Source organism: Panthera onca, chromosome F1, assembly GCF_046562875.1.
Source record: "Panthera onca isolate mPanOnc1 chromosome F1, mPanOnc1 haplotype 2, whole genome shotgun sequence".
Taxonomy (NCBI): Eukaryota; Metazoa; Chordata; class Mammalia; order Carnivora; family Felidae; genus Panthera; species Panthera onca.
The window spans coordinates 45,961,061-45,979,268 of NC_138355.1; the positions used below are offsets into that span (position 1 = coordinate 45,961,061).

At 53.7% G+C, this 18,208-nt stretch overlaps 1 protein-coding gene across 19 annotated transcripts in view; it reads left to right on the forward strand.

Annotated features, from left to right (window-relative positions):
- Window positions 1-11,365, forward strand: part of NFASC (neurofascin) — a 181,627-nt gene extending 170,262 nt beyond the window's left edge. For all 19 annotated transcript variants that reach the window (XM_060644232.3, XM_060644242.3, XM_060644235.3 and 16 more), the window contains 2 exons: window positions 1,689-1,758; window positions 5,042-11,365. In XM_060644232.3, coding sequence (XP_060500215.2) covers window positions 1,689-1,758; window positions 5,042-5,273 — 302 coding nt within the window. In that variant the 3' untranslated portion in view covers window positions 5,274-11,365. The remainder of the gene's footprint in view (window positions 1-1,688; window positions 1,759-5,041) is intronic.
- Window positions 11,366-18,208: the final 6,843 nt, after the last annotated feature.

Consider the following 18,208-nt stretch of genomic DNA (forward strand, 5'->3'; position numbering starts at 1 on the left):
AGGAAGGAAGAAAGGCATTTTCTCTGTGAGAGAGAGAATGGAGAGGGGAGGGTCTGGAGGGAAGAAGCACACCCGTGAGGCTCTCGGTCACTGGGCTGTAATGACAGATACCCCAACAGAGGCTCAGGAGCTCCTGCGTGAAGGGCAGGCAGAGGCTGAGGGGTGGCTTGCGTGATTCAGACTCCCTCGGTCCTGAAGGAGCTTTGGGCTTCCCAGAGAGTCCCAAAGCGCCATTTCTCTTCTGGGGGCCTCAAGAACCACCAGCCCAGACAAACCAAGGTCAAGGACAAGGACCTCTGGCATTCTTGCTTCTGGAAATATTGATTGTTTTTCAAACAGGGGCAAGAAAGCCATCTGTCTGTGAGGGGGTGGGTAGGATGACAGGAGACAGGATAATGGATGACCCAGAGAGTGAAAATCCTGCTGGTCTGCAAAATGAAATTACTCCCTGCCCCCTAAAGCACAGCCCGTGCTCCCCAAATGCCTGCCTCTCCCGGCCTCTAAACAAGTCCTCCTCCGGGGGCCCCCTAAAACTCAACTCAGAGAAAAGATTCTTTTATTTCCTTCCCCTGCCCACATTCCCTCAGACCCCAGGATTCTAAAGAATCTCCTTGAAGTGAGGCACACGTCTGTGAGGAAGGGCAGGAAATTCTAATTCTTCATTGGCAAATGATGTTTTCTTTCACTTGGTTGTGCTGCGTTGGGATTGTTTTTCTTCTATAAGAGAGAAAGCTCTAGAGTCAGGGAGTAGAACGGCCTTACTGAGCTCACCCCCAACCCCCCACTCATCAGATAAACTCTGAGCCTTCCTTTGCCCGTGTAGAAAGTGTTCCATTCCAGAAAGCTCTCAAGGCTTACTGCCTTCCCTCCAGATACAGGGTAGGGCCCTGGTCCAGTAGAAAGATGAGTGAACCATGAGGCCTGGGCTCTAGCTTTCACTCTAGACTTTATTCAGTTACTAATTAGTTACGTGACATGTTCTTCATTTTCCAAGGGCTCAGTTTCCCTCTCCTTAAATGGGGCGATTCTCCTGCCCTGTACCTCAGGAAGGACACATAAAGAGCCATCCGTGTAAGTGTCCATTGTGTGCCAGGCTCTGTGCTGAGTGCTCAGGACACCAGAAGAAAGATGATCTGTCCCTCAACACACTGCATTGGGCACAGAAGGAACGTCACAGCATGAAACAGGGCCTTGGAGGGGTGTGTACAAAATCACACAGGAGGTATAGGGACAGGGAGTGGCACAAACAAGTGAGGTCACAGATGTGAAAGCATTTTCCATTCTGAAGGTGCGTACAGAGCATAGGGCCCTCTGCCCTCTGCCCAGGGCACTCTTCTAGGGGCTTTTAAGAGACAGACGCAAATTATGATAAGAGAGGGCAGACCAAGAGAGGGTCGCATCCATTGGGTGTTTGTGGCCAACCTCACGGAGAGGTGGTGGGGAGCCAGGTGGGAGGACATTTCAGCTGCCAGTGGAGATGTGCAGAAACCGCAGCCATGAGGAAGCAGTGGCGCCATGAACTTGACACCCGGTGAAACCAGGGAAGGACGAGGGAGGCATTGATGGCGCCTCGTTGAGAGGGAGAGTGTTGCTGAGCCCAGAGGCGGTGCCTTGACCGTGCAGTCAGGGTCCCAAGGAGCAGAGGCCTAATCATCGTGTCTGTGTCTTTGCTTCTCTTACCGACCAAGTGCGAGAAAAGAAGGATGTTCCCCTTGGCCCTGAAGACCCCAAGGAAGAGGATGGCTCCTTTGACTACAGGTGCGTGATCTGTTTGATCCTGGTCACCCTCGCGTCGGGTAGGCGGCTGTCCTCACTTCCCCCTTGTCATCCATTGGTCTGTCACTTCTGCCTCTCGGACGGCCTCTGCTCGTCCTGATTGTGCCAGACACGGCTGACCTTGAAGGCAAGACCGACGCTGATTTGAGGAACAGCATTTCATTCATTCAGCTGCACAACTCAGATTTTTTCGAGCTCCTTATTTGTATGTTTTCACCTTTTTACTGTGAGAGCACATGCTGGGAACCCCCTTGCTACGAAACGAGCTGTTGGCTTTCTCTCTGCCCACACCCCCACCCTGAACCTGTAGACAACCGCCCAGGGAATGGACGTTGTCTTGAGAGCTCAACTCCGTGAGAAATGAGGGGTAGTGTTGGATGTGGCGGGTGGGGAGGTTCTAGACCTTTTCCTCATGAACTTGAATGATATCTCTGGGCTCTAGCCCAGAACAGGCCTTGGAGAGGCCTCTGGCCAGTGCCCGTCTCAAATCAGAGGACTGAGGCCCAGGCAGGGAAGTGACCTGCCCAGGACGCCCACCCACATCTGCCACCCAGTGAGCTGGTGGCACAGCTGGAGAAGCCAGGGGCCCGACTTCCAGCTACTGCTAGTGGACAACATCACAACCCCCCTCAGACCTGGATGGGCCTTCATATCGGGCATAACAAAGTTGTAATCTCCCTTTTGATGGCAAATGTATGTTGAGTTAAGGAAAGATGCTGGGCGGGTCCTGGAGTCTCATTCCCAGACCAAGGTGGGCGGAAAGAAATGCTCTGATCGGAGCCCTGCTTCCCCACCCCCACCCTGTTACTCCCTGGGGTGACATCACCCCGCCTTCCCCTGACCTCTCCTTATCCTATCCTCGGCCTCCGCCACTGTGCTCAGCAGCAGCCGGACAGGCAGAGTCAGCTCAACGGGTGGCAAAGACACTGCCCACCCAGGAGTCCATCGGGACGCTTACGTACGTCCATCCATCCAGTCCCGACATCTCCAAGAGCCTCTTAAAAGGGCAAACACGAGAGGCCCCTCTCCTGACTGTCCTCAGCACCCCTGCTGGGGCCCATCTTCCCCAGGGGCTGAGAGCTATTCCCTGGCCATCAGTTCTGAAGGACATGGAACTTCCCTCCCCCAGACCCTCAGTGTAGCCATAGAAGAGGGGTGAGGCCCTCCTCGTATTCAGGGCCAGGCAACCTGTGCTATGAGAAGCTGCTTCCTCAGGCACCTCTCCTCCCCCAGACACCAAAGCTGTTGGGCAAGAACACCTGCCTTCTCCCCACCCGCTCCCCTGGCCCACCCACACTGAGGCTGGATATACGCACACAGATGCATCCACGGGCCCACACACCACGCACACACGCGCCTCGGTTTGGGCTCAGCAGTGAAGCACCTCTCTGGTGGGTCTGCTTCTCTCTGCCTTGTGTGCCCACCTGTTTCTCCAGGGTCTCGGGGAAGATGGGCGGACAGGTGTCTAGGCCCCCCCCCCCCCCCCCGCTGTCATTCTGGTTCTTTTCGAGCTTCCCGTAGAAGAGGTCTTTCTTCCCAGATTGAGATCCTCATTCTCCACAAGAATCTGACACACCAAGGACCCCTCCCTCTGCCTCCCACCCGAGCTGGGCCATTGGCCGCATTTGGCTTAGGTCCCTGGAATCCCCTAGAAGCACATAGACACAATCCCCACGCTCCTGGGAAGGAGTACATGCGAAGAAGGTCGGTGAATGGACCAAGAACCCAGTAATTAGAAGCTGCTCATTTCAAAACGTGAGCCCCACTCCCCATCGAGACTCAGGTTAGCCCTAGAGACCTGCTTGCCTCACTAGGCCTGCCTCTCCCGTAGCGCTGCCATCAGAGAACGCAGGCGGAGTTAATGGGGCACAAGAGGGAGCGGGCTAATAGCTTTCCATCTACTAACACCCAGTTCAGGCTCTGGCTCCAGACCCTCCCCTGACAGCTGTCCCTGCCCAGCACTGCTGTTAGAAGCCAACACGCAGTGCCGACCTTAATGGCAACTCAGCCGGTTGTTTCCACACACGTCCAGAAAGGGCTAAGCGTGGCCCGGGGGCCAGGGAGGGGACGTTGTGTGTCTGCCCATACCGCCTGGCACCGCTGTGGTCCCGCCTGCCGGGACCCAGATTCCCGCTGGTGGCCCGGCTGCCTCCTGCGGGGGGGCCGTCTCCCCTCGGAAGTGCAGCCAGCAGCACCTGTTCCCCCCTCCGAGCCAAAAGGGCAGAGAGTTTTGCAGCCAAGGGAGGGGATGTGGCGCTTGAGCAGACACTGGCTGCTGGGGGTGTCTCACTTCCGGGGGGGGCGGGGCACAGCAGGCATCCCAGCAGGTAGAGATGCCGCTTTAGCCCCCAGCCTGCCAGCTCCCCTTGCCCAGGAGGGGCTGAGGGGCAGGACCCGGGGGCCTCCAAGGAGGCTGGGCAGGACCCCTTGAGACTCGCCGGGCTTTGTCTCAAGTTGCTGGCGACACACGCTCGTGTGCGTGCCCCTCCCCGCGTTGCACCCTCTTTCGCTTGCCCCCAGGCAAGAGCACCTGCTCGCTGGTAAACCAGAGAGCCGACAGAAACCACACCAAGACGAGAAGGGCAGAGGCAGGGAGAAGTTTGTTTCTCAGTGGCCCCGGCCCGTTGCTTTCTTGTCAAGGACAGAGCCTTTCTAGACAGAGCCACACAGATCACAGAGAGTCAAAGCTGGTTCAGCCCCTCTTGATGGAGAGACTAAGGCCCAGTGAGAGCAAAGGCTTTCCCAAGACCACAGAGCCACGCAGTGACGCACATGCGACTGGGGCCCCAGCTCCTTGACCCTTCTGGCCCTGCCTGGTCTGACAAGCACGCGACTCTCCTCGCTCTGGGGTGGCTGTCCTCTGCCCACTCCTACCCCAGAGAGTAGCGCAGCCTCCTGAAGAGACCAGGAGTCCAGAAGTGTGGGCTCCATAAAAAATTAAAATCATAATCCCCAGAAAAAAAAAAAAAGAAAGAAAGAAAGAAAGAAAGAGAAAAGAAGTGTGGGCTCCAGGCCCAGCTCTGCACCAACTTGTCGGCTCAGCTTGGGGAAGACGCCTGTCCTCTCCAGGCCTCGGGCTCCCTTCTGTCAACCAGCCAGGCAGGGGAGGGCCGGGGGGAGTTGACTGATGACCTCTGAGGTCCTACCCTCCCTGAGCTGTGTAGTACATAGGCTTGGCAAGAGGCCAGCGGCCCTGTTCCGCCCCGCCTGGGTTCAGCCCCACCGGGCTGGGCCAGGCCCTGATTCTCTGTCTCTCTCTGGCCAGTGACGAGGACAACAAGCCCCTGCAGGGCAGCCAGACGTCCCTGGACGGCACCATCAAGCAGCAGGAGAGTGACGACAGCCTGGTGGACTATGGCGAGGGTGGCGAGGGGCAGTTCAACGAGGACGGCTCCTTCATCGGCCAGTACACGGTCAAAAAGGACAAGGAGGAGACAGAGGGCAACGAAAGTTCGGAGGCCACGTCACCTGTCAACGCCATCTATTCTCTGGCCTGATGGAGCCCCTCCGCCCAGGGCACAGCCACTACTTTGCAAGTGGGAGGAGGGGAGAGGGGGAGATGAAGCCACTACAGACCTACCACACAGCCACCACCACCTTCAGGGACAAGGGTACCACGTGGGGGTCTGCCAAGCTGTGAGGACCAGTGACCACCCAGCCAACCACAAGCCCCCTCCCGCTGACCCCCCCTGCACCCCCGAGGTGCCACCATGTGGGAGAGCTAGAGTCCTGGCTAAGCTCAGCTGGAGGGACCCCAGTCCTTTGCTCAGCTTCACAGCCACCTTGAGCCTCCCACCCCCGCTGCCCGCCCTTGACCTTGGCATACACACTCACCAGTTTCTGTTGGTTACGGCCCTTTGCGTTGTCTTTGTTTTTGCTTTGTGCATCTCCCCACCCTCTGCCCAGACCCAGCGTCTCCATTTTCTTTTCCTGGTGAACAAATGTCCCTGGATGAGGAAAGAATGAGTGGATTCTCCCCCAGAGAGGCAGAAGGATCGATCTGTAAAAGAACAGACAGAAAAGCTGTAGTATTCAAACCACCACTGGGCCAATGTATTTCCGAAGGATGCCTTTCTCGCCATATGCCTCCCCTTGCCCCCAACCCGTTCGCCTTGGCCTTGTCAGTTGCTGAGCTGGGCTTGGCTCCTTTCTGGAAAATGACAGTATTTTTGGCAGGGAGAGAGTGGGCAGGCCGCCCCGCCTCGCTCTGGGTCACTCGGGAGGTGGGCTTACCTCTTGCTCCTTGCTCTCACCCTGCCCCTTCCTCCAGAGCGTCCAAGACAAGAACCGCACTGACTCTGAAGAAGGAGTTTGAGGAACAGGACTGGGCGCTGATGGGAAAGACTTCAACTCCAGTGACCGTGTACCTCAAGCAGAAGAAAATCGGGCGTCCGGTCCCTGGGGAGCTGGGCTCACCTCCAGAGAGAAGAAAAGGACTGGGTTTCGACCTCCTTCTTCCCCATCAGTGAAACCCAGGATGTGGGAGAGGGGACCTGGCCCGCTGCGTGGAGGGCAGAGGGCGCCCCCCCCACCACCTGGTCGGGGATCTCCACCGCTGTCCTCACAGAGATGGGACCACGTGACGCAAAAGCTTTGCTGGTGTGTTTGGGGGTGACAGGTGGTGCTCCCCCTTTCGCCTCTAGCAGATAGCATCTCGCTCAATTCTGTACGATGCTGAAACCGGTGTTTTACACGGTGCGTGGATGGGGCCCGGCTGCCCCTGAGACTGAACCAGTGTGTGTCCTTTCCTTGGGGTATTTACATATCAGGAGAGCCCGCGGGAACACCGCGCTGACAGTGCTGTAGAGCCTGGCCTGGGGACTCCGCGCCCTTCATATGCCTTACGCAGCTCTGATTCCGGCCCTGCAGTTCCCAGGTTCCCAGCCCCTCCCTGCAAGCCTTGAAGCCTCCAGCAACGTCTGTCTCAAGGAGACCGGGGCGGCCTATGCGAGCGTCACAGCAGAACCAGAAGCAGCCGCTCGACACGTGCCCTGCCACCCGTGGCCCCAGATGGAGACCCTCGCGGACCGCAGTTCTCAGAGACCGAAGGCTCTGCCTTCGTCCTCCCCACCTAATCCGTTTTTGAAACCAAAGGTACCTAGCCTCAGAGAGAGATCTTGAGCCTAAGAGCAGCCCGGTAGCTGTGGCTGCTGCTAGAGTCGGTTTCGGGAGGGTGAGGCTGACCCCTAGGAATGGCCACACGCACAGCGTCAGATTAGAGCCTCCAGCTGCTTGCCGGGGGTGGGGGGGCAGCCTGGGCAGGAACAGGGCTGTGTCCTTCAGAGAACTTATTAAACCATCGTCTGCCACACGTTCAAGCCACAAAGGTATTAGCACTGCTTGCATCACTTAATAAGCAGTCAGTGAGGGTCAAGCCCATAGACACACACACTCTGTCCGCAGGTGAGAAATCATAGCCTAGAGCTGAGCCAATTATGCTATTTGAACCCGAGGGCAAGTCACTGTCCTTTGGCCCAGGCCGTGGCCAGGCTTGCAGCCTAGGAGCCCGGGGGGCAGCCCTCTCGTGGTGAAAGGGGACAGGGTGAATAACGGGGGGCTAGGAGTGAGCTCAGGGGCCCCCTCCCCTGGCTTTCCTCTGTCACCTGCCTGGATACAGCGGGGCATGCCTGCAGCGTCTGCCCAGAGTCCCTCAAGGGAACGTCAGGGAAGAGTGCCTGCGAACTGAATTCAAAGACAAGCCTTTCCAGAAAACACTCTGGATCTGAGCAGACTAGCCCGTTTCTCAGGCCCTCATTCCATGTTACCACACACACCAGTGAACTCACTGCACCGAAAGCAGGCCTGTAGGGCGGGAGGACCGTGCGATGTCCCGTGACTGCCGCACAGCCGGTGACCGCAGAAGGGCTTGTGCTGCCACGGGGTCTTGGGGAGAGAGGATTCCTTAGCTGTCCGCTCCTCGTTTGTGTCCCGCCAGCTCTGAGCCATCCCCCTCCGCGTAGGAAGGCAGGGCCAGCAGCCGCGTTGAGAGGCTGTCGTGCTGGGGATACTGAACGCGGCCCGCATCACAGCCCTCCCGGCAGGCAAGAGCCAGCCTGAGCCCGGGGAACCCGTTCTCCCCAGGCAGAGATACTGAGGCGTGTGGATTGCAGGGTTAGGGAGCAGCCCTCGCGGGAAGAGGGAGCCCAGAGTGGAGCCCACCCAGCTCAGCAGGAAGGCAGTGTGGCCCAGCACTCCCTGCCAGCCGGGGCTCTCGAGCGACCACCTGCAAACGTACCAACCACGAGGCAGTGCTTCCACGGTGCTTCCGCCTGCCTGGCTGTTGGGGGTGGGGGGCGGGGGAAGTGTGGGTCATCTTGCAGCCACTCTAGAAGTCCCACCGCCTGAGCTGCCGTCCCACCTGCTGTGCTCAGCCACAGGAGCTGTGGCCTTCCTCGAGTGTCCGAGTGTCCGTTCGTGGGCTCCAGGTAGTCTCGAACATTCAGTCTGAGCTGGGCTCCGAGACCTGGAGAAGGTACCATGGTGAATAGTCGGGGGCGGCGCCCGCCTCACAGGGCTGACAGTCCACAGTGGGCACTGATCTGGAGCATGACGAATGCTTAAGCCACTAGCGGCTCCAGGCTCAAAGGGAGAAGCTTCAGAGAGAGCGCATGGCCTTGGGGACCACGTAGACCTCAGGACCAGGATGGTCAGAGACCACAGGGTGGGGTTCAGGACCAGTACCGCTTCCCGAGCCTCTTTGAGCTGCCCTTGGGGGCAAGTTGCTCGACTTGTCTGTAATTTTGGTGCCGCCGTCTCCCATATTTAGTCCCGCCTTTAAATACCTGTCCCCACCAAGGGGCAAGGGCCCACCTGAAGGGGCAGGGCGGCCAGTGCCGGAGGAGGCACGTTGCAGGGCCGGGAGACAGCTGCCTCCCACCTCGCCTGGGTTCTGGTGAAGGGGACCCACCTTTCCTTACCTTGCTTTGAGGAGATGGTTAAGGTTAGGTTAAGGGAAAACCAGACTAGCTTTTTCCCGTTCCATTTGTCTTTGCCCTGGGAGGTTGGAGGCATCTGGTCCACCCCCCTCCTGGCAAGTCCCAACGTCTGGAGAAGTGTCCACCTGTCCAAGAAGCAGCCAGTGCCAACACCGTTCACCCTGCATGGGGTATCTGCAACCTGGGCCGGATACGGCTTTCGTAGTCGCCCTGAACACAGCCTGAGAAAAGGGCCGGAAACAGATCTGAGTCCTTTTGTGGATTGTCCAGCTGAGGGACCGCCTGCCCTGCGCACACCCAGCAGCCACGCCTGGGCATGCCCACACCTGGCTCGCGCACAGAGCAAGGTGGCACTTTCAGAGGGAACGCTATGGATTATGACATTGCCTTAGCGTGAGTTCACACCCTGGCCCGCTTGAGATGAGATGTGAAGTGTGGGTACGATCGACGCTCAGGGCAGGGGGAGGGGGGCCGCCCAGGTTGGACCCCGTTTGGGTGATTCCTGCAGGCAGAATTGAGAAGGGGTCTGACCCAAAGGAGAGGGCACCTTCCCCAGAAGCAGTATGGGCAGCGGCTCTTTAAGGCTCCTGGAGCCCCTTGCAGGACCAGATCCAAGCCACAGAGAGTCACAAACAGCCCACAGGACGGAAGCAGTGGAACATTTTGCCTCAGTCTTTGCAAGGCTGCTTCACTAACACAGAAGAGGTGGGGCTCCCCAGGCTCTCGGTCAGCAGGGCCGGTGCCAGAGAGTCACTTCTCAGTGGGAGGGCACTGGAGGCTGGCACAGGGCCTGCTCCCCCTTGGTGACACCTTGTGCTCACCACTCCTGCAGCCCCTGCCGAACACACACAGCTCTGCTAGGAAGAAATCACCTGGCGGAGCTTTGCATGGTGGCTTAGGAGAAACATGTAGGGAGGTCCCTGATTAAAAAAAAAAAAAAATCAGAGGAGTCAAATGAATGAATGAAAAACCTTGAAATGTCAGGAGTAGACCGTGCGTGCCCTAGGCAGAGCCGACCTCCTGGACAGCCCCATCCCTTACACCAGGCAGGGTCCATCCCATGGGAGTTTAGACCAACCTTCCAGCTGTCGCTGGCCCGTTCAGCCCAAGCCAGGCCAGCACACTTCCTTCTCCCCCTTGTTGAGAGCAGCCTTCCTGAGACAGGTTCAGAGAAGGATCAGCAGGAAAGGACAACCATGCCGGGAAGCCACAAGACCCCACCAGACAGTGTCTCAAGCCACACCCCAAATCAGCGCACCTCTATCAACATGTTAGCATTAAATAGAAGTTCTGGAATGATGAGGGTGGCAACGAAGTAGGTCCCGAGGTGAGTAGTTTTGGTAGCTTCAGATTTCAGCATGCAAAGGAATCACAGAGCTGATCTAATGGGAATGACTCATTGTACAGACAAGGACGCTAAAATCCAGGGACGGGAAGGCGCTGGCCTAAGGTCACATGGCTGGTAAATCAGGGTGAGGGTAGGGCTTGAACTCAGGCCTTCTGACTCCTTGTCCAGGGTTCCTTCATCTCACCGCAGCTGCCTCCTTGGAAATAGAGGTGTAACTTAACATCCGTCCCGCTGGTTCGCTCTCCGTACCTCTTATCACTTCTGCATTGCCCGTACACCTCCCAAAATGAAAGACACAAAGGATTTTTCTGAGGCCAAGATCAGTCAGTCTGTGGCAGCCTGTGGTGAAGCCAGCTGCGCCGTTAAGGCCCGACCCAGGCCAGGAGAGAGTGACGAGCTGACTGGCGTTTGTCACTGTGAAGTCTAGACTGTACTCTAGAGTGGTTATCTCTTGTTTCAGGACACTTGGGGCCCGCAGCATCCTGTGTCCCTCGGGCACTCTCTCCGCCCGGCTCTCGGCCACGGGGTGCTGAGGGATCCGCTGGGCCGGAGTTCAGCACATGTAAAGACTTCAGTGAAGCAATAAACACAAAAATCTGGGAGAAGAAATCCAGACTTTTGTGCCCTACTCTGTTTCTTTTTCAAAAACGATGCCGATTGGATGGCCCTGCCCCTGTTCTTTTGTTCTGATCTCCAAATTCGACGTCCTCAGTCAGTGTTGTCCCTCTGCCCAGCTCCCAGCTCTTTGCCAACTCACACTCCTCCTGAGCTGAGCATCAGTCGCCTGTGACGTGACGTGGCCGCCTTCTGTCCTGGTCCCGCCCCCCCAACCCGCGCTGGCCCCAGAGGACCTTTTGCCCCGCCTCTCCCAGCACACGCCCCCTCCCACAACCATTCCAAGTTGTTCCTTTCGGTGGGCATATATTTTCCCAACGATCCCATGCCTTCCCGCGTACCCGCACACCTGCAAATTGATCTTTTTTCCATTGGTTAAATATTTAACTCTCCATGGCAGACCTTGTTTTAACCCCTCTCACATCATGTTCTTTCCTTTTCGCGAGTTATTTTGCATTAACCAACATTGTCAGCGACAGATGCGAATCTGAGGGTGTCACGCGTGACCTTCAGCAGGGAAGACTTCCGGGCCGTGGAGGACCATCTAATACGTGGACTTATAAACTGACTGCATGAACAATGAAAAGGCCAAATTATTCAGAATTTTTTTTTGAATCACTGTAAAAAAAAAACAACTGATTTCTTTTGTATAGAGAACACTAAACGTATAATAAAAGTTGTTCAAAATGGACTCTGGCCAGACGATTTGTTCATTTTCTACACTTAATGGAAAGAGGGAGAGGGGTGTTGGCATTAACAACAGAGTGAATCAAAAGGGTTTTCCATGGACACCAGACAGCACACACTTAGGGAATCTGCTACACCAGCCCCCATCTTGAAGTTGGTCTTACCCTGGAAGACTTGTTGGCACAATTTGAGCTTTAAATGTACAGTGACTCATGTGGCGATGCGTACAGCCATGGAGATACCCTGGTTCAATACGACCGTAGTGTGCTTACGCACCATTTAAGAAGAGCCATGTTGGAATAAAGGGGCACCTGGGTGGTTCGGTCGGTTGAGCGTCCGACTTCGGCTGAGGTCACGATCTCACAGTTTGTGGGTTCAAGCCCGGCGTCGGGCTCTATGGTGACAGCTCAGAGCCTGGAACCTTCTCCGGATTCTGTGTCTCCCTCTTTCTCTCTGCCCCTCCCCCATTCACACTCTGTCTCTCTCAAAAATAAATAAATAAAAATTAAAAAAAGAAAGAAGTGCCACGTTGTGGGGGTGCCTGGGCGGCTGAGTCATTTAAGCTCCAGACTCCTGATTTTGGCTCAGGTCATGATCTCATGGTTCATGAGATCGAACCACACATGGGGCTCTGTGCTAACAGCACAGAGCCTGCTTGGGATTCTCTCTCTCTCTCTCTCTCTCTCTGCCCCTCCCCTGTTCATTCTCTCACTCCCTCTCTCTTTCTCTCTCAAAATAAAAAATAAACTTAAAAAAATTAAATAAAAAAAGAAGTGCCATGTTGGGGATGCTGGGAGAAGGGGAGTAGTGAAGGTTTCTGTGTCTCTGCCCTTAGATGGGAGAATACCAGCATATGTAATATTGTTGAAATAATGAATAATACTGCCTACAACAAACCACAAATGTCAGTAGACTCAGAGGAACCTCAATCAACAAGCTAATGGGGAGGGAAAGAAGCAGAGAGGGCTGTGTTGGTCAAGGGGCACTGCTCAACAGCTACGCCCCCTTTCTTGATTCTCCGGCCGGGAGTTGTGCTAATTCTCACTGAGGAGTGGCCCTCCGCCCATCACCCGCAGGATGAATGGCAAGGGACCCCCAGACATTGGAACTCCCTCTCCTTGGCGTGGTGTGGGGGCTAGAGAGTGGGCGGGGCTGGGAGGTGGCTCTGGTAGTGTAGAAAGATAACTGATGGTCTACAAGTCCAGCTCCTCTGGATAAAGAACAACCAAGTAACTCTCCATCCCACCTGTGTTTACTGTCCTTTCACCAGTCCTCAGAACAGACGGTGACTTGCGGGGTTATTGTCTCATTAGATTAAAATGAGGGCTGATTATTTGCAAAGATGGCAGAGGAGCATGGAGACCCTGAGCTTGTCTCGTCCCTGAAATCCAGCTACATCAACACCGAAACGTTTTTGAACACCTAGGAAATTGATCTGAGGATCAACACAACACTTTGCATAACTTGAGCCACAGAACTCTGGGAGAGAAGAGCCAAGGAGGGTGGGGAGCTGTTTTTGTGGAGAGAGGACAGCGAAAGGGGGAGAGTGCAGTGAATCAGGATCATGCAAAAAAAGCACTTCCCTGAAAGTAGCTGGAGAGGAAGGAAGGAAGGAAAGACAGAAAGAAAGAAAGAGAAAGAAAAAAGAAGAAAGAAAGAAGAAAGAAAGAAAGAAAGAGAAGGGAGGGAGGGAGGGAGGAAGGAAGAAAGGAAGGAAGGAAGGAAAGGAGGGAGGGAGGAAGGAAGGAAGGAAGGAAGGGAGGGAGGGAGGAAGGAAGAGTGAAAACACTCACAGGGGAATGAATAAAATAAGGGCAGATTCCAGGTCTTACTCCTCCTGAACCTCCCTGTTCACTCCTTAGAATACGAGAAAGAACTTTCGTCATTGCTCTCAATTTCACAAGCCAGCTCTGAAATGTGCCCATGTCCATGTATACTGTCCCACCAGTAGTCCAAGCCTCATCTTGAATCGACAGTGTCCTTGACACTCCTGTTACCTCCTCCCCGCTGGAAACTACAGCCCAAAGGATCTTTTAAAATACAAATCTGATCACGTCACTTCTTTCTTAAAATCTTCAAGTTGGCTACAACACCTTCAGTCTGTTACAATGGGATAGAATCTTTTTAAAAAATTTTTTAAACACTTAATGAATTTTATTTTTTTTAAACTTCTTCAGGTCTTTATTTCTTTTTTTTTAATTTTATTTTTTTTATTTTTTAAAATTTACATCCAAATTAGTTAGCATATAGTGCAACAATGATTTCAGGAGTAGATTCCATAATGCCCCTTCCCCATTGAGCCCATCCCCCCTCCCAAAACCCCTCCAGTAACCCTCTGTTTGTTCTCCATATTTAAGAGTCTCTTGTGTTTTGTCCCCCTCCCTGTTTTTATATGATTTTTGTTTCCCTTCCCTTACGTTCATCTGTTTTGTCTCTTAAAGTCCTCATATGAGTGAAGTCATATGATATTTGTCTTTCTCTGACTAATTTCACTTAGCATAATACCCTCCAGTTCCATCCACATGGTTGCAAATGGCAAGATTTCATTCTTTCTGATTGCCGAGTAATACTCCATTATATATATATATATATATATATATATATATATATATATATATATACCACATCTTCTTTATTCATCCATCGATGGACATTTGGGCTCTTTCCATACTTTGGCTATTGTCGATAGTGCTGCTATAAACATGGGGTGCATGTGTCCCTTTGAAACAGCACACCTATATCCCATGGATAAATGCCTTATAGTGCAATTGCTGGGTCGTAGGGCTGTTCTATTTTTAGTTTTTTGAGGAACCTCTATACTGTTTTCCAGAGTGGCTACACCAGCTTGCATTCCCATCTTTTAAAAATTTTTTAAATGTTTGTTCATTTTTTTAAGAGACAGAGAGTGACAGCATGAGCGGGGGAGGGGCACAGAAAGGGAGATACAGAATCCGAAGCAGGCTCCAGCTCTGAGCAGTCAGCACAAAGCCCGACAAGGGGCTCAAACCCACAAACTGTGAGATCATGACCTGAGCCAAAGTCAGATGTTTAACAGACTGAGCCACCCAGGTGCCCCTATAAGGGGATAGAATATTAACGCCTTGGCTTGGCATGTTAGACCTTTTGTGATCTGACCCTTCCTTCTGCAGCCTCATTTTTCACCACTCCTCCACATATGCCCCAATTTCTGGCCATTTCAATCTGTTTTCTGCTCCCCCTAACATACGATGGTTTCTCACACTTCCCTGCTTTGGTAATTCGAGTCCACTCAAAAGCAACTATTAATAACTCTGTGCCAGTTAATGCTGTAAGGTAAGTAGGATAGAGTTCGGGTCCTCGAGAAGCTCAGACTATCGTTAAGAGACGGTCAAGTAAGCAATGTTATAGAGGCATCTGGCTGGCTCAGTTGGTAGAGCATGAGGCTCTTCACCTCAGAGTGGTGAGTTCGAGCCCAACGTTGGGACTAGAGTTTACTTTAAAAAAAATTCAATGTTATAGCATCCAGGACAAAGGGCTCAATAAATGTGGGTTCAACAAATGAATGATGGCCCAAAGGTGAGTCTGTTTGATACATCCTCCTCCCGACCTTCCACATGCCCCTTCTTCTGGATAATTCGTAATCACTGAAGTAATGCTCACAACGGGCCCTTGCAACTCCTGATTCCAGGCTCTTTCCTCCCTCCTCTTCCAAACCCCGCCCATCTCCTTTCTCCGTATAGATCATCTCTCCCTCCCGGGCTCCTTGAAGGCAGGCAGTGGCCTCTGTGCTGGGTCACACATCTTTAACAATCAGCCCAGGTAGCACTGCCTCAGGAAGTCTTCCCGCTATCCAACGTAGCCCGAACGTGCGCGTGCGCACACACACACACACACACACACACACACACACGTGCGGCTGCCAGTCTGGTTTAGACCTCCTCGCTCTGCCCCCAGAGCACTATTTTATATCTCTCCCAGAGGGTCTGCATACACGTATTGTTTCTTTCACTACACTGTGAACATCCTGAGTTTGAGACGTTTTGTCATCTGTGCATCCAGAGGCAAGTGCCTGGCACCCAGCACGGACAAAATGAACGAATGTGAATGAATGAGTGAACGGACGAACGATGAAGACAGCTGTTCCTTTGAAAGAAGTGGCCAGGTGAGTTCCAGACCGGTGTCATCCTCTTTGGAGACGGGATGTTTGGATACTGGACTTGGACATGACATTTTGGGGGAAGGGGGCAGTCCACTGGCCGGTTTTGGAGCAGGAGCCCCCTGACTCAAGGTGACAGAAATGGAGAGGGTCTTATTTGAAGAAAGCCAACCTCAATTCAGCTGGGGCCAAACAAAGCGGCCGTCTCCCCTCCGGGCCCAAGGGATTCCCAGAATATCTGTCATCCCTCATCCCTGTCTCCTGGAGGCTGTGCCTCCCAGCCCATTAGAAATGCTAATCTCCAGCCTGGAGCTGGATTATCCGACCCAGTGGGAGGGGACCAGTCATCTTCCCATCTTCATTAAGAGCGAAGGCTCTACCCCATCTTGGCCAGCTGCCCCCAAAGGGATGGAATCTGGGAATTCATTATGGCAGCTCTCATCAAGGCAGCCACGACTGCTCAAAACCGTATTAGGTGGAGGAAGGTAGGGGAGGGCCATTTCACCCCCCCCCCCCCCCCCACTTAATGCATCAGAGCCCATTTGTTTGATGTCAGTTCCTGCTGGAGCGCGGACCAGGCAGTGGGGCTCAGAGCAATTTGGAGCCACAGCTGCGGCCCAACCTCCACTACCACCCCCACCCCCGCCCCTGAACTTGCTGCTGATTAGCCCCGGACCCCAGGCAGAGAAGCACGGCTTTGTGTAGACGGGGGAACGGTCCCTCCGAAACAAACGAAATTACTTAGTATATATTTAAAATCACACTTGCCCTCTAACACGGCTGAATGCTATTCGTCAGAAGACCCGGGACCCATCTGGGAAGGGAATTTGCAGGTAGACAGCAGGAGAGTCCTGCATGATTAGAGGGGGTAGTTTTTGGAGCTCCAGGGCAAGGGTGGGGGGGGGCAGATGAGGAGGAGAGCCAGGCAGAGGTAAGATTCGTGGTCTCTAAGTATAGTCCCCACATCAGCAGCATCACAGTCTCCTGGGAACTTAGAGAAATGTAAATTCTTGAACCCCACCCCGATCAACTGTATCAGAAGGTCTGGAAGCTGTGTTTTAACCAACACTGCAGGTGATTCTGATGCAAGCTAATGTCTGAGGACCACTAGATTAGCGGGACAGTGACAAGGCCGGGTACTCTGGGATGCGGCCCCTCCCCCCACCCCCGAATTGTCAGTCAAGTGTACCCCATTGGTGAATTGGCTCCGCGTGAGCGGATCTTTTATAAAAACTCGCAAAGTTGATGAATTCTACATCCAAATCGATGCAGGGGGAAGCAGAGACACAGGACAACATAGGGGGCAGAACACCAACCCCCAAGAATTAGCAAACATTGTGGGAGAGCCTCTGACTTTCACAGACCGTGGCATTGGCGGGGAACTGATCCATTTTCATTGATGTCAAAGAGGCAAGAGGGCACCAGATGGCATTTGGGTCACAATACATTTACATTAAGTGACTTCAGAGGACAAGAGTAACTAATGACATTGACGCCCGCCGTCTGTGCGGGGAGAGTGATGTGCACTTTATGCAAACTCTCCCTTGTGACCCTCTCGCCAGCTTGCTGAGGCGCTGAGGCAGGTAGCGTTATATCCTGTTATGCAAGAGGAAGCTTTGGCTGCACAGAGCTAATATTTGCCCCGGGGTAAATGACAAAGCCAGAACTAACTGCCAGGTCTCTCTGATTCTAAAACCTCCACCTTTACCGCCCCACTCGGGTATGAATGGGCATCTCTGTGAAGAATTGGGCCCGGCTTCTGTGCGTCAAAGGCATCGTGCCCCATCAGCCGCCTCTCGGCTTTCAACGATTTGCCCCTCACTGCTTGGCTCTGACGTGGTAGCACATACAGGCTCCCGACTCCACCCCAAGACGGCCCAGGAGAGCCCAGGACAGGGTTGTGGGGGCCGCGCAGCTCAGTGGTCATGTGATGAGGGGCCAGTGAAGCCAAAGGCACTCATCCTGTTCCAAGTCAGCCTTGAGCATGAGGAAGAGAAGAGCCAGGGCTCAGGTGTAGCTGTGTGACCTCAGGCAAGTTACATAACCTCTCTTTGCCTTAGTTTCTTCGCCTACAAAACAAGGATTGTAACTGTAGCTCTCTCATAGGTTGGCGTAAGGATGAAATCAGTTAAAATGTAGAAAGGGCCTGGGTGGTTGTAGGTTGAGCAGCGGACTTCAGCTCAGGTCAGGATCTCCCAGTTTGTGGGTTCAAGCCCCACACTGGGCTCACTGCTGTCAGCGCAGAGCCTGCTTCAAATCCTCTGTCCCCCCTCTCTCTGCCTCTCCCCAGCTTGTACACTCTCTCCCTTAAAACTAAATAAACATTCAAAAAATGTGGAAAGTTCTCAGAAGAGTGCCTGATGCCTAATAGGTGCTCTATAACAATTTGTTAAATTTGAATAAATGAGGGGCGCCTGGGTGGCTCATTCGGTTAAGCATTCGACTTCGGCTCGGGTCATGATGTCACAGTTGGTGGGTTCGAGCCCCACTTCGGGCTCTGTGCCGACAGCTCGGAGCCTGGAGCCTGTTTTGGATTCTATGTCTCCCCCTCACTCTGCCCCTCCCACGCTCATGCTCTGTCTCTCTCTCTCAATAATAAATAAACGTTAAAATTTTTTTTTAATTTAAATAAATGAATGAACCCCCTTCCGCTTTCCCCTTCTGCATATTAGAATGTTCTCCCTATCCTCATCTTCCTACAAAAGTCCTCCC